The sequence below is a fragment of the Serinus canaria genome, chromosome 14, assembly GCF_022539315.1.
Source record: "Serinus canaria isolate serCan28SL12 chromosome 14, serCan2020, whole genome shotgun sequence".
In the NCBI taxonomy this organism is placed as follows: Eukaryota; Metazoa; Chordata; class Aves; order Passeriformes; family Fringillidae; genus Serinus; species Serinus canaria.
In genome coordinates, this window is record NC_066328.1 from 1,903,010 (window position 1) to 1,924,111 (window position 21,102).

At 64.3% G+C, this 21,102-nt stretch overlaps 1 protein-coding gene across 3 annotated transcripts; it reads left to right on the forward strand.

The window, feature by feature from the left end:
* The first annotated feature begins 4,452 nt into the window (after positions 1 to 4,452).
* Positions 4,453 to 20,645, forward strand: SBK1 (SH3 domain binding kinase 1). Of its 3 annotated transcripts, none has more exons than XM_050980243.1 (4): positions 4,453 to 4,602; positions 17,022 to 17,224; positions 17,311 to 17,513; positions 18,034 to 20,645. In XM_050980243.1, exons 1-4 carry the CDS (start codon positions 4,541 to 4,543, stop codon positions 18,814 to 18,816), a joined length of 1,251 nt encoding a protein of 416 aa, XP_050836200.1. In that variant the 5' UTR covers positions 4,453 to 4,540; the 3' UTR covers positions 18,817 to 20,645. The 3 variants fall into 3 exon arrangements, with proteins under 3 accessions (XP_050836200.1, XP_030085700.1, XP_030085701.1); XM_030229840.2 differs by lacking the exon at positions 4,453 to 4,602 and adding an exon at positions 10,174 to 10,221; XM_030229841.2 differs by lacking the exon at positions 4,453 to 4,602 and adding an exon at positions 11,516 to 12,256.
* Positions 20,646 to 21,102: the final 457 nt, after the last annotated feature.

A 21,102-nucleotide genomic window follows, 5' to 3' on the forward strand; every position in this document is an offset into this window, starting at 1 on the left:
ATGTTTTAAAAACACAGAAGGAATGGAAATGCCATGGAGCTGAACAGCTGTTTGGGGAGATGAAGGGAACAGGATTTGTGAAAATAATTTGTTACCACATGGTTTATCTCTCAATTTTTATTACAAACAGGCACTGAAATGCCTGTTCTCCAAGCCTCCTGCACTGCTCCAGCCTTGATTCCAGCCCCTTCAATCCCACATTCAAATATTCATCTCACTTAATTGCTCTATTCCTGTTTTGCAGCGTTTGGGTTTTGCCCTCAGGGTGAGTCTGAGCCTCACACAGCTGCCTGTGCTTCCCCTCACATCCCTCCCCTCTGCTCCCATCTCCTTTATTGTTCCTGCCACAAACTGAGCTGAAACTCTCTGGGAATGCTGTGGAGAAATGAGCATTTTACTGCCCTGCCACCTCATGCAAAGCAGCTTGATGAAAAGGGTTAAGCAGTGTTTTATAAGTCCAATAAAGCAGCCTGGAAAAGTTTTGTCCACAAAGCCCCACGGCTCCCCACGGCTCCCAAGTTCCTTGGCAAGGAATTTGCTTATTTAGCAAGCTGTAAAAACCCAGCAGGTAAAAATTCCTGAGTCCAAATTCCTGAGGAAAGTACAAAAGTGGATAATTAATGAAATAAACCCAGCAGAGCCTGGGGACAGGGAGCTCTTCCCTGGGATGGGTCTGGGTCCTGCCTTGGGCACACTGCTGGGTGAGGAACATTGGTGGCTTTGTGGCCACTGCTGGTCCTGGCCAGGTGTTCCTGCCTCCACTCCTGCTCTGGGAATATTTATCTGGGACTGTTCTGGGGTTCTGGCACTGCTCATACCCCTGGGAATGGCTTCCCCATTCCCTCTGAAGGGTGGCTGCCACCAGCCCACGGGGACTGGGCAGGTCCCCAAAGGACACCTGGAGGGCAGCACAGCAAACCCAGCTCCAGCCAGGCTTTGTGGGTCTAATGGCTTGAGAATATCTGAAATGGAGCCCTGGAAATTCATACCAGTGTCCCAGCCAGCCCTCCCAGCAGCTCCAAAAGCAGAGGAGCAGCTGGAAGCCAGGGCACTTCTCTCCCTCTGCTCTCTTGCAGGTGGGGAGAAAGGACTCGTTTAGGCTGTGGCTTCTTTTGAACCCACACCAAGTTCAGTCTGTCCCAGGCTTCTTCCCAGACCTCAAATCCACCCAGACAGCACAGCAGGATGTCCTGAGCTGCCCTTCTGTGCCCCTCCCTGCTCTCAGCATCCCACGGGTCTGGGGGACACCGTGTCTCTGTTTGAACAGCCAGGTGTCTGCTGAGGAAGGCAGGAGCCTCCCCTGAAGTGGGAAATGTAAACCCCCTCCCTCCCTCTGAATTATTGTAATTTTGAAGTTAAGGGGCTCTCAGGCAAAGATATGGGAATAGGAATAACAGTTCTTTACTAGGGAAAAAAATAAAAATAAAATAAAGATGGAGTAATACAAAACCAAAACGGCAGAGTCAGACCATGCCCTGTCCCCTGTGTGTCAGGGTGGTGGCACAGTCCCATCCCAGGGGGGCTCAGGGTGGTGGCACAGTCCCATCCCAGGGGGGCTCAGCCCTCCTGCAGTGCCAGCTGTGGTTCTGCTGGAGCAGGGATCCTGCACAAGGGGGGAGTTTTCTTCTGGAGCTCCAGGGCTGCTGGAGATGGGCCTGCTCTCCCTCTGGGAATGCAGGGCAGCAGAAAGCTGCTCCTCTGGGAATGCAGTGGGCAAAGGCCCTGCTGTGCTGTTCCCAGGGCAGATTGGATCCAGGGAGGAATGCTTGGCTCCTCCCCTGGGCAGAGCATCTCCCCATGGGATGGTGGGATTTGATCAGCCCTGCAGGGACACTCAGTGGCCATGGAGAGCAGAGATCTCCTGGAGGGAGGCTGGGCTGTGGGAGAGATAAAGAAAACTGCCCCAGGAGCAGCAGAGAACTGCCCCAGCTCTGTCAGGTGAAATAGAACCCACAGCCCCAGGCACAGCTCACAGCTCAGGACACACCAGCAGAGCTGCAGGTGGTGCTGGAGGGGGATGGTGGAACCTGGGTTCCCATGGGCAAGGTCTCATCCTCAAGGGTCTGTCCCTCACCAGGAGCTCCTGTAGGGCCCCACCAGAAGCCACATGGGTTTGTGACCAGCCCCTTGGTCCAACATTGTGGTGGGATTTAATTTAGTGAGGTAGGAGGGTCCCATGAGCCACAGGAGGTGTTCTCTTTTTCCAGGAAGCACAGGGTGCAGGGGGAAGCCATGAGACAATGGGCACTCTCATCCTCTTCCCTTTTCCTCCAGGTTTCTGCTCCACCCTGCTCAGCCCATTAGCCAAGACATTAAATTTTAACATTTTTGTTGTTCCTGCAGCATGTTCCTGGTGAGTGGGTGCCTGGGTGGATGCCAGGCCCTGGCACCAGGGGGCCAGGGGGCCTAGGGGATCTGATCCCATGGACTCCCCCAGTGCTGCCTAGGGGATGCTGGTGCTGCTTCTCCCAGCACCCAGGACCAGCACGGAAAGAGAATCTTTGCAAACACCCTGCACAGCCCTAGTGGAGCCAGGCTGGCAGAGTTGAGGCTGCTCTCCTGGAGAGGAGAAGGCTCCAGGGACACCTCAGAGCCCCTGCTAGGGCCTAAAGGGGCTCCAGGAGAGCTGGAGAGGGACTGGGGACAAGGAATGGAGGGACAGGACACAGGGAATGGCTTCCCACTGCCAGAGGGCAGGGCTGGATGGGATATTGGGAATTGGGAATTGTTCCCTGTGAGGGTGGGCAGGCCCTGGCACAGGGTGCCCAGAGCAGCTGGGGCTGCCCCTGGATCCCTGGCAGTGCCCAAGGCCAGGCTGGGCAGGGCTTGGAGCAGCCTGGGACAGTGGGAGGTGTCCCTGCCCATCGCAGGGGCTGGGGTGGGATGAGCTTTAAAGTTTCTTCCAACTCAAACCATTCTGAGATTCCAAGAGTCTGTGAGACAAAATTGGGATCATCAGAGTCTCCTGGGGAGCAGGGCCCAGAGCAGCACAGGCAGGAGCTTTCTGGCCATGAGGAATTAAAAAGGCATCGATTTCTGCCATTAGTGGGGGTGTGGCCGGAGCAGGCAGAGCCACTCACTGAATAATGCAGGGAGACATGACGAAGCCCAGGGCCAGGCTGGGGAACCTCTCCCTGTTCTCCTGCTCACCTTCCCAAAGACGTGGCTTATGCTCCTCGCCCAGGACACTGGGTGGGACCAGGATTTGGTCCCAAGAACCTGTTGGTCCCTGAGCCAGTCCCAAAGGATGGGGAACAGTGACACGTCAGGGCTGTGTGGTTTTGGGGGCTCCTGACCCAGCCTGGCCTGGTGTATCCCCGTGGAGTAGCTGGACACTGCCTGCAGCAATGTCCATTTTGGGACAGGGACACTGATCTAGGGGCAAAGGGACACTGCAGTGGGGCAGGGACACGATCTAGGGGCAAAGGGACACTGCAGTGGGGCAGGGACACTGATCTAGGGGCAAAGGGACACTGCTGTGGGGCAGGGACACTGATCTAGGAGCAAAGGGACACTGCTGTGGGGCAGGGACACCCTTCAGCAGGCACTGCAGGGCTCCTTGCTGTGCCCTGTCCCACCAGGCCCGTGCAGGGGGAACACCCAGGGGTGGCACCTCTGCCACCACCAGAAGGCACGGGCCCCCACGAGCACCCGGGCTAAGAGATTTCCCCCTGATTGTGCCACGTCCCCTGTGCCAAGGCTGCCCAGAGCCTGGGGGTGTCGGGGGGGACACAGCGCGGGCTCTCGGTGATTCGCGGTGCCCCGGGCTGGCTCTGCCCGCTCTCAGCCCGGAGGCAGCAGCGGGCAGCGGGAGAGGGCGGCTGGAGCCCGGGCAGGCAGCATTCGAGGAGTTAATTTCCAGCCTCGCCGCGGGAGTCGGGAGCTATTAATACTCGCACGCTGCTTTAGCTGTCAGAGCGAGCGGCTGCTCTGCCGGTGAGACGGGCCCCGCGGAGCCGCCGCTCTACGACGGCACAACTTTCCCCCTCCGTCGGTGTGCCCGGCTGCCGTGCCCTGCCGGACCCTTCCAGACCCTTCCAGACCGTGCTGGACCCTGTCAGAGCCCGCCGGACCCCACCTGCTGCAGGGGACCCTTCCCGTCCCCGCCGCTGCCCGGTGCCAAGGGGCAGCCGCTTCCCGCGGCCTCTGAACCCGCAGGGCTTGGCCGGTGCCTCGGCCCACCCTGCCGGAGCCCCGGTGCCGCTGATGCCACCTCAGGTCCCTGCTGGCACCCCCTGAGGGCTGGCAGTGCCCCGGCCGGGCAGCGCCATGGGTGCCGCGGTGGCGCTGGGCATCACCGGCCCCGGCCTGAGGGCGACGCGGGACGGGGCACGGCCCGGAGCCGCCTCCGTGCCCGAGGAGCGGCGGATCCCGGCGCTCAGCCCGGCCGTGTGACGGGCTCCCCGGCACCATGGCCCTGGGAGGGGCAGCGTGAGCCTCCGGCCAGCGCCGGCACCGGGAGGAAGATGCCAGCAGCCCTCCGGCACTGCCTGCCCTGCGGTCACCCTCGCCCGGGCGCGGTGGCCACCGGAGCTGAGCGATGGATTCCTTCTGCTTCGTCTGCTTCCAGAAAGAGGAGCTGCAGCCCCTGCACCTGCGCAGGTGAGTGCCCGGGACAGCGCCGGCGGGGTCACGGCGCTGCTGTGAACGCAGCGAGGGCACGGCACGGAGCGGGCACCGAGCCGGCCCGGGGGGCAGCGCCCGGCGCGGGCCGTGCCAAAGTTTCCTTGGGAACGGGAGCATCCTCTCTCGAAAGGGGGGCCCGGAGCCGGTGCTGCGTGCACGTGTGTCCGCCCGGGATGGGCTTCCCTGGCAGCAGGGAACCGGTGGGTATCCCGTGCCGTGCCGTGCCAGCTCAGCGCTGCTGCAGTGCCTATGGGAGCAGTGGGCAGCAGCGTGTGCACCCAGGGCCTCCCGGAGCCATCCCAGAACCACCCCCAGTCCATCCTGGAGCCGTCCCAGCCATCCCCGCTCTCCCGGGCAGGGGCCTTGGGCAGTCTCTGCTCCTCCCTGCCTGGCTGGGCCGGGCCCAGGGCACTTGGGGGGCCCACAAGGAGAGCCACAGGCTCCCCGAGACCCATCCCTCTGGGCAGCAGCCCCGGCGCTCGCCTCCCCTTTCCCGAAATCTCTTTTGCCATCGGCGCTGCTGAGCCACAGCCAAGGAGAGTGAGCGGAGCCGGAACGAGCCGGGCAGGCGGCAGGATGCGAGGTGCGAGTGCTGGCACACGTTGTGCCCAACTGCTCCTCGGTGGCACTAAACCACTGCCAGCTCCTGTCCCACGCTGCCAGCCCGGAGCAGAGCCCCTGGCTGCTCCCTCCAGGCACTGGCTGTCCCCAGCGAGGTCTGGGGGGGCCTCAGGGCCACCAGCTGGATCAACCCAGGCAGTCTGGCCTTCCTCACAGGTAGCAGGAAGCTGTGGGGTTTGTTTTGGTGTAAATCATGGGGTTTTGGAGCCTCAGTTCCTGTGAGTCAGTGCCCAGGTGGAGAACAGGGGCACCTGGAGGGCCGGGCTGTGGGTGCTGCTGGCCGGGGGCGTGCACAGAGCTCGCAGGGCTCCTGTCCCACAGCCCAGCTCGGGCTCGGAGCTGACCAGGGGCACCCAGCCTGTGTCAGACCGAGGGAGGCATGACCCGGCACCCTCAGCCAGGAAGGAAGCACCCGGGGGGACAGTGTAGTGGCCCAGGGTCCCCGGGGTGGCAGTGGGACCGCCCCTCCCTGCTCGGGGACGGCGAGGGACGGACACTCACGGCTTGTGCCCAGAGGCTACTCCCTGTCCTGCCCTGCTTCAAGGTGGCTGCACTGGGGATGGGGGTGTGTCTGGTCCCTAAAGCCCCCCCCAACCCCGGCTGTCACCAGCTTGTCCCTGAGTCTGTCTCCATCCCGTGGGGTCACAGCAGCCATCGCCTGTCACCTCCAGCACAGCCCCGCCGGAGGGGCTCCCCGGGGTGACAGGAGGTGCTGCCAGAGGTGCTCCGCGCTCTGTCACCACCCCTAACCCTGTCACCACCACCCTCTGTCACCACCAGCGCTGGCCCTTACCTTGTCCCCTGTGCCAAGGGCAGTGCGTGGGCCCCACGCGTGGGTGCTGTGGCAGTGTGTCTGTCCCCCATGTCTGTCTCCGCGTGTTTGCCGCGTCATGTTTGTCTCGCCGTATCTGTCCCCCCGTGTCTGTCCTCATGTCTTTTCACCTGTCAGCCCGTGTCTGTCTCCCTGTTCCCGTCCCCCACCGTGTCCGTCCCTCCGTGCCCGTTCCCGCAGCCTCTAGATGGTGCCAGGAGAACGGGCAGCGAGCGGAGGCGGCGGGCGGGCGGTGCCGGGTGCTCTGGGGGTACTGAGATACCACCGGGGTGCCAGGGCGGGCCCCGTGGCTCTTCCCGTGCCCCCAGCTCAGCCCCTCCTTCCCCTCGAATAAACCTGTTGTGCTTCTTTCCCCGGGCAGCCCATCCCAAAGCGCCCCACCGGTCCCGTTCCGTCCCGGTGGCTGAGCAGCCGTCACCGTGCTCCGGGCTCAGCGCCATTCCCAAGGTCCCGACTGCGGCCGGTGCTGCCCCGGCCCGGCCCGGGATCCGTCCCCTGGGGCGCCGTGCCCGCCCCGCCCCGCTCGGTCCCTCGCAGCCCCGGGAGCACTGCACGGGCTCCGGGCCGGGGCAGCCCCCCGAGGGTCGGACGCCCTGGCAGGGGCTCGGCGTGTGCCTGTCACCGGCGGGGCTGTCCCACGGCCCCTCCCTGGCCTCGAGAGCAGCCCCGGGAGTCCCCCCCGGCTGTCCCCGCCTGGGGTGGCAGCTCGCGCCCGGGGGGACGCCGAGCTGGGGGCTCCGAGCCTTCGCCCCGGCTGCGGGAACCAGCCCCACCGCCCCTTTCCCTGGGAATCCCCGAGGGTGGGCTCTGTCCCCAGGGACCGAGGGGACACAGAGGGGACACGGGTGGTGCCCCCGGGCTGGGGCGGGGGGTGCTGGCCCCGCGGGCGGGACACGCCGGAGCTCCCCGGGGTGAGCGGGTCCCCCCGCCCGGGCTGCGGCTCCCGGCGTGCTCCGCTCCTGCCTTCCCTCCCTCCTTCCCTCCCTCTTTCCCTCCGCCGCTCCTTCCCAGCATCCCCGCAGCATCCCCGGCAGCTTTGGCTCCTGTCACCGGAGCGCGACAGGCGCGGGTGGCCGTGGGACCCCGGCCCGCGGCCGGTGGGGCTCAGCCCCTTGGCTCCCTCTCTGGCCGAGCGATGGCGAAGGGACAAGCGACCTTCTCGCTGAATTCCGAGGGGATTCGGCAAGCTGGGAATATTTTGGGCTTTCCAGGTTATTTCCCGCTGCCCACCCTGTCCAAGCGCATCCCACGATGTGCAGGAGCCGGATATTCCCTTTTCGAGCACAAATCCCAGGAGCACTCGTGGTCCCTCGGGGAGGCGGGGGCTCTTTGCACGGTTTGGGATTGCACGAGGTGATAAACATGTTTGATCTGGCTCCTTTCATCTCGTTAATCTTAATTCGTTATTAATATTCCGGGAGTGCTTTGAAGACCACGAGCTCAGTGCGGGCGCTCCCTGGTACAACTGGTGTTACTATGGCTCAGTGTGCGTGTCACCCACGTGCCACCGAGGGACAGGGACGCCCCAGAGGGACCTGACGGCCCCCACGGAGCCCCGTGGAACCCCCCGGAGTCATATGAAGCCCTGCGGAGCCCCGCTGAGCCCCATGGAGCCCACAGAGCTCCACAGAGCCCCATGGCATCCCAAAAGAGCCCCGCTGAGCCCCATGGAGCCCCCAGAGCTCCACAGAGCCCCATGGCATCCTAAAAGAGCCCCGCTGAGCCCTACAAAGTCCCATGAGGACCTGCTGAACGCTGTGGGGTCCCACAGAGCCCCACAAAGACCTGCCAAGCCCCACAGAGCCCCACGGAATGCCACGAAGCCCTGACAGGCCCAGCTGGTCCCGCTGCCAGCTCAGCCCCTGTGCACCCAGGGCACAGCACCAGGATGGTGACACTGGGAGCTGACCCACGTGTGGGGCGTGTGACAGTGTCCCTGCAGCCCCGCCACGGTCCCTGGGCTGGCTCCCCGGGCACCGGCACCTCCCGCCTGACCTAGAAACAGCCCCGAGCTATAAATAGGGAGAGAGCTGACAGAGAGCTCGGAGGAGCCGCGAGCGGGAGGCTGCGGGAGCCAGGACAGCACCGCAAGGACAGGCAGGGGACACGGCGGGAGAGGGACCTCCGGAAGGGGCGAGCCTGGAGGCACCCCCGCCCTAGCGGCCCATGGAGCGGGCTGTGCCTTTCCCTGGCCCGTGTGCGCTGCTGCCGAACGCAGCCCAGCCCTGCCCATCTCCCCCGTTTTCCTCTTTCGCGCACCTCCCCTGCACAGAGGCTCTCCTGCCCCAGTGCCAGCCCCATGCCAGCCCCGCAGCCGCTGCCCCGAGCAGCGCCAGCCCCCACCCAGCCCAGCCCGGCTGGCCGGGGCACTGCGCTCCAGCATTTCTCCTCCCATGCCATTCCCATGCCTCCATCCCGCTGGGAATCACCACCCTTGGAGCGTCCCAGCCGCAGGAGCCGGGAGCTGTGGCAGAACCCGAGTGGAGGGGATGGAGGGGCCGCAGCCGCCCCCCTGCCCGGGGCTGGCCGTGCCCCGTGCGCAGCTGCCGGGCGGGAAGAGGGTGACAGTGGCACAGCCGGCACAAATTAAAGCGGAGTGTCGGAGTGTGATTCAGCTTCTTGCCTTAAAGTCATTCATGAAAAGCCATAATTGCTCTGCATCCTCAGCGCGAGCGGAGCGGAGCCATCCGTGAGTCAGAGCCGATGGCTCCCGGCCCTCCCCGCGTTTGCGGGCTCGGGGACATTGACACGGCTCGGTCCGGCGAGGCGGGCACGGCCGGTGTGTGGGAACAGTCCGCTGTCCCCCTCGGAGGGTGGGGCAGCCCCACCGCTGTGCGTCCCTTTAAAGTGACACCGCGGGAGCCAAGGGACCTGGCGCCCAGCTGAGAGACAAGGAAGTGCCAAAGCAAATCCTGGCCAGTGTTAAACCTCCCTGCTTGGCCTTGGTGGGCGCAGAAGGAAACCCGGGAAGACGAGGTGTGTCCAGGGATGCTCCAAGAGGGAGCACAGTGTCACCCCCTCGCCTTCCTCCTGGAGAGCTGTCACTGTCCCCAGGCTGGGGGTGCCCGGGAGCTCCTGGTGCCCAGCTCTGGCATCACTTGCTGAAAGTGTTGCCAAATTTAAGGCACCTGAAGGGAAGCCCCCGTGATGTCTTTGCCTCATCTGGCATTCCCTGGCTTAGCCGGAACGTTCCCACCATTCATGAGCCACAGGGGAAGCCACGTGTCCTGCACACATTGAGGAGCAGCATTTTGGGGGGCTGTCTGTGCCATGGTGGGCATCACCTGTTCCATGGTGGCTCAGGTTGCCCAGAGAAGCTGTGGCCACCCCATCCCTGGAATTGTCCAAGGCTGTGTTGGATAGGGCCTGGAGCAGCCTGGAACGTGTCCCACGGCACTGTTGGAACGAGATGATCCTGAAGGTCCCTTCTAAACCAAACCATTCCCTGACCCAGGGTGGGCATCACCTGTGCCAAAGGAGAGGGAACAGAGTCTGGGAGAGCTCAAGGACAGCAGGGCCCAGGGAAGCAGCGGGCAGCAGGACCCGGTGCTGTGCTTGGGCACTCCGGCTGCACAGCGCTGGCGACCCCCGGATCAGCCTCGGGGGGGTCGGGTGTGAAGCCGCCCCCTGCGGAGCGCCGCTCCCATCCCCATTGTCCCCAGCGCCGTGCTCTGCTCCCAGCCGAGCCCGCGGTACCGGAGCTCCGCGCCCGGCGGGGAGGGGGCGGCTCAGTCCCGACACCCCTTTCCTGGGCTGCTCCCGCACCCACTCCCCCCGGCTACACCGGGGGGCGGGGACAAGCAGCGCCCCGCATCGCGCATCGCTCATTCCGCATCCCCCCATCCCCGCGGGGCCGGCGGCGGAGCCCCCCCGCGCTTCCCGCTCCTCCCGCTCCGCGCTCCCTCCCCGGGGCGGTGCCGGTGCCGGTGCGGGCGGAGCGCGGCGCGGGGCGGGCGCTGCCGGGGCTTGCGGGGGGCGCCGCGCTCCGCTCCCTCCGCTCCCTCGGCTCCGCTCCGCTCCTCCGGCGGCGGCGGGGCCGCGGCATGAGGAGCCCGGCGGGGCGGGCGGAGCGCGGCGGCGGCGGCGGCGGCGGCGGCTCCTCTCCCGCCGGGGACGGGGCGCGGCGGCGGCTCGCCCCTCCGGTAAGGCGGCGGTGCGGGGACGGGGCGCGGGCACGGGGGTGCGGGGACGACGATACGGAGATGGGGGTGCGGGGGGCGCTGCCCGCCCGGTACCGAGGCCGCCCTTTGTTTGCCCGCACGGCGCGGGGAGGGGACAAAACCCCCATCCCGGTACAACGGGCGCTCCGGGATGAATGGAGCGGGGTGGGCACCGTGCAGTGCGGGCTCTGCCCCCAGGATCGGTCGCCCCCCCCGCCCCAGGTCCCTCCTGCGGCCGGTGGCACCTGCGCCCCGGACGGCCCCTGTACGGCGTGGGGGGCGAGGGGGAGGGACGGGGACGGAGGGGCGTGAGTGACACCGAGCGGTGCTGGGGCCGCGGGGCTGGTCCCCGGGGGCTGCCGGCGGGTTTGGGGGTGTCTGGAAGGGTGCACTGAGCTGGAAAGCAGCTGGGAACAGGGGAAGAGGAGAGCAGGGAGAGGCGGCCTCGGGGGCAGCTCAGGCCGTGTCCCCTCATGTCCCCTCATTGTGTCCCCCTCACCACCTCCCCATATCATCTCCCCTTGTTTTCCTCCGTGTTCCCTCACCTCTCCTTGTCTTCCCTCACCGGCTTCCTGTCTTCCCTATTACCTCCCCTCAGGTCCCCTCATGTCCTCTTGCCGTCTCCCCTCATGCCCCGTCCATCATCTCCCCTCGTTTCCCCTCATTGTCTCTCCTCATTGTGTCCTCTTTTGTCCCCTCATCATATTCCCGTGTCATCTCCTCTCGTCATCTCTCCTTGTCTCCCCTCGCATCCCTTCACCACGTCCCCTGCTGTCTCCTTGTGTCCCCTCGCCACCCGCCCTAGCTCCCCTTTCACCTCCCCTGCTTCCCCCGCTGTCCCCGCTGTCCCCGGGCCGCGGGGCCGGCCTCCGTCCCACCCTGGCGCTCCCCGGCCGCAGCGGGGAAGGGGGAGCGTGACCCACTTTCCTCCCGGTCCGGCCTCGCTGCCGCCGTGGCCGCGGGCAGGTGACGCCAGCCGGGAGCCCCAGCGCAGCTCGGGGACCGGGGACAGGGCGGCCCGGCCTCGGCACCCCTCTGTCCGGGACCCACGGGGCGGCAGAGGTCAGGGCTGGCTGTCCGTGTGCCGAGCCCCCGACCTGCCCGGTGTCACCGTGTCACCGTGTCCTGCCCGGGCTGCTGCGGGAGGAGAGCCCGGTGGAGGTGGGAGCATCTCCTTCACGGAAGCATCCCAGCCGGCGGCAGGCTGAGCCGGGGGCACACAAAGCGCCTTGGAGCGGACTCAGGGCCGGGGTTTGTGGCAGAGGGACGTGTCCCTGTTGTCGCCAGGAGCGAGCGGGGCCGAGGGCCGGCCGGCCCTGCCGCGGGGTCGGGCAGGTGCCGCTCGGGGCGTTTGTCTTTGCAGATACCAACCGTGCGGTGCTGTCGGCGCTGGCGGAAGAGTTTTTGGGAGGGAGATGATGACAGGCTGATGAAACCAATCAAACAATGAAGTAATCATAAGTCCCTGGTGCTGGCGGCGAAGGCGGGAGGAGCTGCAGGCTGGAGGAGCTGAGGTCCTAAGGAAGCCATCCTGCTCGGCAGCAAAAACCCCGGGAGGCCAGAAGCGCTGAAAGGCAGCCAAGGTCCTGTCATCGGGGCCGATGGACAGAGACAGCCCCGTGTGCATGAGGGCAGGGAAAATCCTGCTGGCAGCTCCGGGAGAGCAGAGCAGTGGGCACAGGGGACGGTGGCAGGAAGGAGGAGCGGCGGCTCCCCGGGGAGCCGGCGGAGGAGAGAGTCCTGGCACTGCTTTGTTTGCTCTTCCCGAATCGGTGTGTGAAACCTGAATCCTGGCACCAAAGGCTCAGGAAGCTGTCACAGACTGCTGGCCAGGACGGGAGATGGTTCCTGCAGCGGGGGACGCCACGGATGGGTGTGACAGGGCCTGACCCTGCCTTGCATCTGGAACATCTGCACTGGGAGAGCAGCTCCTGCCCGTGCCCAGCTGGGCGTTCGTTGGCTTTGCCGAAGAGAATCCTGCTGCCAGGCAGGCTGCTCTGCTCTGGGCAAGGAGCTGGTATGAGAATTGCTGGATACCCTGGAGTTCAGTGCCAGCTCAGCCCTGCGCTGGGGGCACTGGGAGTGCCAGTCGCTGCGGGTGCCTCGCTGGAGCTTTGGTGCTGGTTCTGGTGTGTCCGTGGTGCTCCAGCCTTTCCCGCTGCTCTGGAGCCTGCCGCACATGGAGACCTGCCCCACCCATGGCCTCTGCCCCTCCTGGGCTGCGGGATGCTGGCAGAGGGGCTGTCCCCAAACCTCTGCCAGCAGCCAATGTCCCTGTGCCACGTGTGACCTCCCAGACATGCTCGCCTTGTCCTGAGAGGCTTTGGATGGCCCTGGGGTGGCACATGGATGCAGGAACCCTTTCCCTGTGCCTGTTCTGCTGCTCTGGGTGAGGTGGGAGGTGGTGGCCGGCCTGGCTGGAGGCTGCCTGGCCATGGTGGTGCTGGTGGCTCCGGGCCCCGGTGAGATTCCTGTCCTGCCCCCACAGCCACGCTGTCCCCGTTAGGCCAAGGTGCCTTTGTGAGCCCTCCCTGGGCTCCCGTGTGCCACAGCCCCCGGGAAGCACAGCTCAAATCTGCTGTGTGGGTCCCAGGGGCACGGAGGAGAGGACAGGATGTCCCTGGAACGGGGTCAGGCAGGAATGGAGGTGGCAGGGGCTGGAAATGCAGTGGGGCACCGGGAGGCAGCAGCTCAGCGTGGGGCACGGCCAAAGCACCGCTGGCTCCTCGTTCCAGTGACACCAGGGTGGTGCTGGCATCTGGAGAACTGGGAGAGGGGATGGCTCTGGCTGGGCGCAGGGCGTGACTTTGCTGGCTCAGTGCGTTGTTCAGGGGAAACAGGGCAGGTTTGGAAGCTGGTTGGGTGTGGAGGGAGGGAGGTCCCTCCTGAGGGATGCCCTGGCCTCCAGCCTGCTGGACTTGGATGGGAGTTGGTGTTACGTGCTCATAACTGAGGGTTTGGGGACGGGAAGCGGGGAAATCAAATCTCTGCCAAGTGCAGAGACAGAGCAGCGTGGGCCTGTGCCCATCCCACTGCTGCATTTCACATTTCTCCCCTCTTTAAAGAGGAATCCGGGTTTTGCAGAACCCCTGCCCTGCACAGATTTTCCCTTCATCGAGTCCCAGCCCCCAGTGCTCAACCGTGCATCAGGCTCAGCCCAAACCCTTTTCCTGTAACCTCCCTCAATAACTGGGTTGTTTTTCTGTCAGTCTCTGATGTGGCCAGAGGGATTTTTTTCCCCCTTTCCCTCAATTTCCAAGCAGCCGCGGCTCCAGCAGCCTTCTCTGCGGGAGCCTGGGGCAACTCTCCCGGGCGGCCTCTGCTCCTCTCAATGAGCTCCTAATGAGTTTGCAATTAGTTATCGGCAGAGCCGACGTGCCCAGGGCTGGGCGTGCTGCGGAGCGGGATCCAGGGCAGGGCAAAGCATCCCCCGGCAGGGACAGCGCTGGGGCAGGGCTGTCCGTGCCAGCCTCGGCTGCAGGCAGGATGCAGGGCTGTGGCTGTGGGATAATGTCCTTCCGGGATGTGCTCCACGGTGCTGGGGATGGAGCCGGGAGGTTGGGGAAGAGGAGCGGCAGCTGCCGACGGGAGACGAGTGGCTGCCTATAAATACCTGCCAGGGAGCAAGGAAGAGGTGGGTGGATTATCCTCCTCACTCAATGAGATAAACGGTTCTGAAGCTTAAACACAGAACAATTTTAGTCTGAATAGTAGGAGAAATGGCTCAGGATGCGGAGATGACGGCAGGAACCGCCTGTGGTGAGCGGCAGGTCCCGGGGCCACGCGGCAGCAGCTTCGCTGCCTTTGTCACTCTGGGACGGTGAGCCGTGGGGAGCTCGGCCAGGATGCTCATCCCTCCTCCCTGCTTGGGCAAGCTCCTTCAGGAGCACCTGGAACTGAGCTGGAGAGGTGTGTTTGTCCTCCTTCAGACCTGGTGCTGCCTCCTCTTCCAGGGTTTTGGGGTGGGAGAGGAGCTGGGGTGCCAGGAAAGGCCCCGTTGTGGCTCTGGAGTGACCCGATCTGGCGTGTGGCCACACAGGTGCTCCTTGGTGGGACTGGCCTGGATGCAGAAGGAAATGGGACCTCAACCCCGGCCAGGCCAAGCTGGTGGCATCTCCTGCCACACTGGCACTGCCATCCCTGTGTGCTCTGCTATTGCCGCATCCCCGCGGTCCCTGGGAGTGCACGGCGCTGGAACCGAGCCCTCTCTCCCTCCTGCTGCCGCCCCGCTTCGCTGCTCACATCAAACCCAACATGTTTCCAAAAGCTTTCAATTTTTAATGGCAACTTCTGTGTTTGTGCTTTCCGTGGCCTCGGCGTGCCGGCGTTTTGGTCACCGCCGCTGTTTGGCTCCTCCCGGGGTCGGTGCTGGCCCCGGGTTCCCGTTAGCCCCGGCCAGGCGGGGCTGTTGTTCGGAGCTGGCCGTGCAGGATCCCGGCCCGTCCCCAGCCCTGGCAGCACATCCCGGTGCCAGCTGTGCCAGCCCACGCCGCAGCACGGGACCGGACTCGGCGGGATCCCCGCTTGCCGTGGATGCTCCTCGGTTTCTGCCTGGGAAGGAGACACCTGGAAACCCCAACAGGCTGAGCCAAGGGGAAAAGCAAACAGCCCTTGACTTGGAGAGCACTTCCACAAGCTGCCAGCCCTCCCTCTCCTCTCTCCCATCCAACCAGCAGGGTTTTTCCCCAAACCCAACCTTCCCGACTTGAATAATTGCATTCCAATGCCAGTTAATTAAGGGACATTGATGAGCGCAGCCGTAAATCCAAGCGTAGCTGGAATTCTTCGAGCAGGATGCTGGGGGCTGTTCTCAGTCCTGCCTCCAGCGAGCTGCTGCTGATCCACCTCCACCTCCAGCACCCAGACGCTGAGATGGTGCTCCTCTGCCAGGGGGCCAATGAAACACTATGGAGATGAGCTGCTTCGGAGATCTTATGAGTCAAACTGTTACATTTTTGGAACATCATGATGTTGAAGTTCCTTTTCTATTTTTTCCCCAACTTCCCAGGGAAAAAATATAACTATAATAAGTGAAGAAGCTGAGCTTTGGTTTGGGATGACAGGCAGCACGGTGGGGGGAAGGAAGGAAGGAAGGAGGGAGAAGCTGGAGATCCGACTCAGCCTTATTGGGAAGGGGCTGGGAGGATCCTTGTGTGTGAGCCTGACCGTGGGGTGCTGCAGGTGCTTTGTGGGGTGTCTGGCACCATTTGGGGTGGCTGTCACAGCCCCTGCATGGGGCTGAGCCCGTGGGCACCACCTGGGCTCCCTCTGCCCATCCTCACCCACCTGCAGCCACCGAGCACCCTCCCCACATCCCTGGCTGCCTGGGTTTGGGCTTGTGCAGTGATGGAGCGCCCTGAAGACATCAGAGGAGATGCTGGAGTGGTTTCGCTGCTCTGGTGGTGTGGTGGGTGACTCCGAGCTTGGATCTTCTTGTGGGAATGGTCAGAGTGAGGAGAAAACCACTCCTGGTTTGTCGGGAGTGAGGAATGTTGGCGCTGTTGCCCATGTGCTGCTGGCTGGGCCGGCCTCTGCTCGGTTTGGTGAGATCCCAGCAGGAATGTGCATCCAGCTGTTGGTCCCCAGCACAGGAAGGACGTGGATATGTTGGAGCAGGTCCAGAGGAGCTACAGTGATGATTATCGGGATGGAACACCTCCACTATGAGCAAAAGCTGAGAGAATTTGGATTGTTCAGCCTGAAAAAGAGAAGACTCTGGGGAGGCCTTAAGGCCCATTTCAGTGCCTCGAGGGGCTTCAGGAGAGCTGCAGAGGGATTTGGGACAAGGGCCTGGAATGAGATGACAAGGAGAATGGCTTCTCACTGCCAGAGGGCAAGGATGGGTGGGATATTGGGAAGGAATTGTTCCCTGGCAGGGTGGGCAGGCCCTGGCACAGGGTGCCCAGAGCAGCTGTGGCTGTCCCTGGATCCCTGGCAGTGCCCAAGGCCAGGCTGGGCAGGGCTTGGAGCAGCCTGGGATAGGGGCAGGTGTCCCTGCCCATGGAACAAGATTGGATTTAAGGTCCCTTCCAACCCCAAAGCAGTCTGGAATTCTGGGGTTCTTCACACCAGACCCTCTGGCACCCTGGCCAGCGAAGGGCAGGAGTTGGTGCTGGTGGATGGTCAGAGAGACGTGAGGGAGGGATTTGCTGCAGAGCCATTGTGTCCCCTTGGTGCCAGGGCATGACCCTGGTTCCACCCTGGAGCTCCCCCAGCTGGGGTGAGGCTCAGCTCTGGAGGGGGCTCAGTGCTGGAGCAGACAGGGCTGGTTCTTGGGGTCCCCACTGGAGACACGGCAGGAGAGGGGACCCCCAAAGGGCGTTTGCTCCTGTCCTGCAGCATGGCTGGGAGTACACTAGGCCTGAGAAAATGTGTCCATGTGTGTGTCCCTGTTTGTACCCATGTGTGTCCTCGTCCCTGTCTCTGCCCTGCCTGGACCCCTCCCTTTGCCCCCAAACATCCACATGACTGCAGCCCCCATGGAGGCTGGAGCATCCCCTCCAGAGCCATTGGGTTGGTGGCCCCTGGGGACAGAGGGGTGGCACCCCAGTCCAGAGGGTGGCACCACCCTGGCAGCCCCATCCCCCTTTGCCATGGCTGGAGCCCTGGGGAAGGGACAAGATGGGATGGGATGGGATGGGATGGGATGGGATGGGATGGGATGGGATGGGATGGGATGGGATGGGATGGGATGGGATGGGATGGGATGGGACGGGACGGGACGGGATGGGACACAATGGCCCTGCAGCCCCCATGGAAGCAGTGCCACCTGTGCCTTGCAGCGCAACCATGAGCGCGGGCTCGATTGAGCAGGAGCCGTCGCGCAAGCTGGGCTGCTGCGGGGTGCCCCTGATCACCGAGGACATGCAGTCCCTGGCCATCCGCACGCTCTCGGGCACCGACATCACCAAGCACTACGACCTCATCCGCGAGCTCGGCAAGGGCACCTACGGCAAGGTGGACCTGGTGTCCCACAAAAGCACAGGTGAGGGGAGCGGGGCGTCTGCTGGGAGCGGGGGCCTGTCTGTCTGTCCCAGCCGAGGGCTCACTCCTGTCCCCTGCCCTCCACAGGCACCAAGATGGCCCTGAAGTTCGTCAACAAGAGCAAGACGAAGCTGAAGAACTTCCTGCGGGAATTCAGCATCACCAACACGCTCTCCTCCAGCCCCTTCATCATCAAGGTCTTCGACGTGGTCTTTGAGACCGAGGACTGCTACGTCTTTGCTCAGGAGTACGCCCCCGGCGGGGACCTCTTCGACATCATCCCGCCTCAGGTGGGACCCCAGCACCTCCCGTGGGAGCCTCTGTGGCATGTGGGGGCTCAGGGGGTGCTGAGCAAAGCTGCCCCTGTGCTTGACCACAAGCACCTACAAACATGTGTGGGACCCATCACCCATCCTCTGGGTGGCCTAAGATCCATCACCCATCCCTAGGATGGCCTGAGACCCATCACCTTTCTCCTGGGGAAGCAGTGGTTGCCCCAACCCCACAAGTGTCCAGGGCCAGGTTGGACGGGGCTTGGAGCAACCTGGGACAGTGGAAATGGTCCCTGCCCAGGGGAGGGCGTGGAACTGGATGATCCTTAAGGTCCCTTCCAACCCAAACCATCCTATGGGGGGCCTGAGACCCACCACCCATCTCTTGGGTGGCCCATGACCCACCACCATCCCCTGCCCCAGAGCACCCAGATAAAAGTACCAACGACTATCAGACCACGCCGATGTGGGTGCCCGGGTCGGGTGGGTCCCCCCGGGGCTCGGTGGGGGTGGCTGACACCGTGTCCCCCCCCCGCAGGTGGGGCTCCCCGAGGAGCTGGTGAAGCGCTGCGTACAGCAGCTGGGCCTGGCCCTCGACTACATGCACAGCAAGAGCCTGGTGCACCGGGACATCAAACCGGAGAACGTGCTGCTCTTCGACCGCGACTGCCGCCGCGTCAAGCTGGCCGACTTCGGCATGACGCGCAAGGTGGGCTGCCGCGTCAAGCGCATCAGCGGCACCATCCCCTACACGGCGCCCGAGGTGTGCCAGGCCGGCCGGGCCGAGGGCTTCGCCGTGGACACCAGCATCGACGTCTGGGCTTTCGGGGTGCTCATCTTCTGCGTGCTCACCGGGAACTTCCCCTGGGAGGCGGCGGTGGCGTCCGACGCCTTCTTCGAGGAGTTTGTGCGGTGGCAGAAGGGGCGGCTGGCGGGGCTGCCTTCGCAGTGGCGGCGCTTCACGGACAGCGCCCTGCGCATGTTCCAGCGCCTGCTGGCCCTCGACCCCGAGAAGCGCTGCCCCGTCAAGGAGGTTTTCTACTTCATCAAGTGCGACCTCATGGCCGAGGTGCGGTGCCGGCCCTCGTACCGCTCCCGCAAGCACGCCAGGGACAAGCTCCCGGCCGGGCCCCACTGCCACGAGGCCGGCGGCTCCTGCACGCCCGCCCCGCTCAAGAGGACCGTCCTGACCGAGGGGAGCGGAGCGCCCCGCCCCGAGCCCGGCGCAGCCGCCCCGGGCACGGCGAGCAGGACAGACGGACGGCAGGACAAGGGCAAGGGGCAGATGGTCCTGGCCACAGCAATAGAGATCTGCGTGTGACGGCGGCGCCTGGCGGCTGCGCGACCCGCCCGTCCCCCCGCCCCGGGGACAGGAGGAGCACGTCGTGGTGGTGGCACGAGCCGGGACCGGGCTCTGGGTTTCCAAAAGTAAAAAAAAAAAAAAAAAAAAAAAAAAAAAAAAGAAAAGAAAAGAAACACGATGGAAGAGGAAAAGGACAGAACTGGTTGCGCTCTGTAGCGCCGAGGATGCCGATCCCCCGCCCCGCCTGGGCGAGGCCAGTGGCCGGAGCGCAGCCGAGGGCACCGCTCACTGCTGGGGAGGCTGGGGGCACCCACAGCCCTGCCACGGCTGTGCTGCCCCCTCCAAGGCTCCCCCGGGCATGGGGAGGGGTCTCCCCGCGCGGGGAGGAAGAGTCGGGGGCAGCGGGCGGTGCGCTGGCTCTGCCCCACCCCTGCTCGACCCCGCCGGGGAGCGGGAAGGCCGATGACCCTGCACCGTGGAGGAGGCCTTTGGGGAGGTTTGGGTGGGTGGTGATTTGCCCTCTTCCACTGGTCCCTGCCGCACAGCTGGGGACCGGGAGGGGGTAGGGAGGTGGGTGACGGGGAGCCGGGGGGTTGCCAGCAGCCCCGGACCCCCGGCAGCCCCGGCTGCCTCCCTGCCGTGGGAGGTGCTGGCAGCCATTGATGTAGCAAGTGTCCCTGTCTGTGTGTCGTTGTGTGTCCCAGCCACTGCCACTGTCAGCCCGTGCCCCCTGCCCTGCCCCACTCGGCTCAGGCCCTGCCGGAGGGATGGGTCCCCTCTGGCCGGTGCCGGCCATCCCGCAGGTTGGATGCTCGGGCCGGGCTGGCTCTGCCGTGCCGGTGTCCCCGCGGCCCCTCTGTAGACCCTTTGTACCCAGGGACCGGGGGAGGTGGCAGCGGTGCCCCGCAGGCTGGCCTGCACAGCCCGGGAGCAGGGCAGGGAGCTCCGGGCGGCCTCCCGCGGGCCCGCCTGCTTCTCTGTGCTGTCCCCATCACCCCTCCTTGCTGTCACCCCTTTCCCAACCTGTCACCCTCCCCTGGGGCTGGCGGGGAAGCGGCAGCGGGATAGACCCTGCCGGGGCTGGTTGCAGCGAGGCAGGGCGTGGTGGCAGCAGCCACTGGTGGCCCCTTAGTGACAAGGTTCTGGGGTGTGCGTGGAGGTCACACCTTCCCTCCCGGATTTGAGCACCCAGCAGAGCGGGGAGCTCACCCCACCGCCGCAGTGGGTAAGCTGTGGGGGCACCCCAAGGCAAGAGCACCCTGCTGTGGTTCGGGCTTCCCTCACACGGGGTTGGGTGCCGTGGGGCGGCCCCGGTGCCCCGATTCCCCACAAAGGGCTATAACGCTTTCCAGCAGCAGCAGCAGCAGTTTACAGTGCAGGGGCCGCCCCCGCCCCCGCCGTGCCCCGTCCCCGGCACCCCCCGGGCCCGGCGTTAGACGTAGCATTGCCCCACGTAGAGAGCTAGGCACCGGTTTTACTCCTCTTTGCCTTAGGTCCCTCGATGTCCTCGATCTTTCGTGCAATAATGTAGATAAGGGATCCCGGCCGCCCCGGGAGGGCTCGGTGGCACCTCTCCGGGAGGGCTCGGTGGCACCGCCCGGGTGTGCCCCAGGGGGTGCCCGGTGTGATTTCTGTCCCCGTCGAGGTCGCTGTGTCCGTAGGTTGTCAGGTTTTTATTTCCAGTTCCCTCAGCTGTCGGGTTTCGGACCTTCTTCCCGTAGGAGAGGCTGTAGTGTCACAGACGTTACCTCAGTTTGTCACTGTTGAAAAGGATTTAAAAAAACCACAACTGAAACCATAAAAATTGACAAAATATATAGTTATAAAAGCAACAAAAAATTTCTCAATGGCCGTGAAGACTTTTTCTTTTTTTTTTTACTAACTAAAGGAAAGGTGATGCAGCTCCTGCGGGGGCGGAGGGCACGGCCTCTGCCCTGCCGTGCCCTCAGCATGGCTCTCCCTCCACTTCCACCCTGTCACCACCGGGAAGGGAGGGAAGGGATGTGGGGAGCAGCACCGTGGGGCACCTACGGGTGGGGGGCACCCAGCAGCCCTTCGTGCAGCCCCTCCAAACAGCCAGGGCTGCCGGATGCCAGATGTATTCCAGCCACGTCCGCAGGCTAATTTCAATTTCCTGGTAATTATGCAAATGAATGTGGATTTAATTAAGGGTAGATTTCATTAAAGTCTTCTTGGGGAAATGAGAACAGGGTGGGGGAGAGCGAGGAGGAGAGGGCGGTGGCAGGGAAGCAGAGATGAAGGCAGCCCCTGCCCCGGAAGATAAACGGCCACGGGGGATGCGGA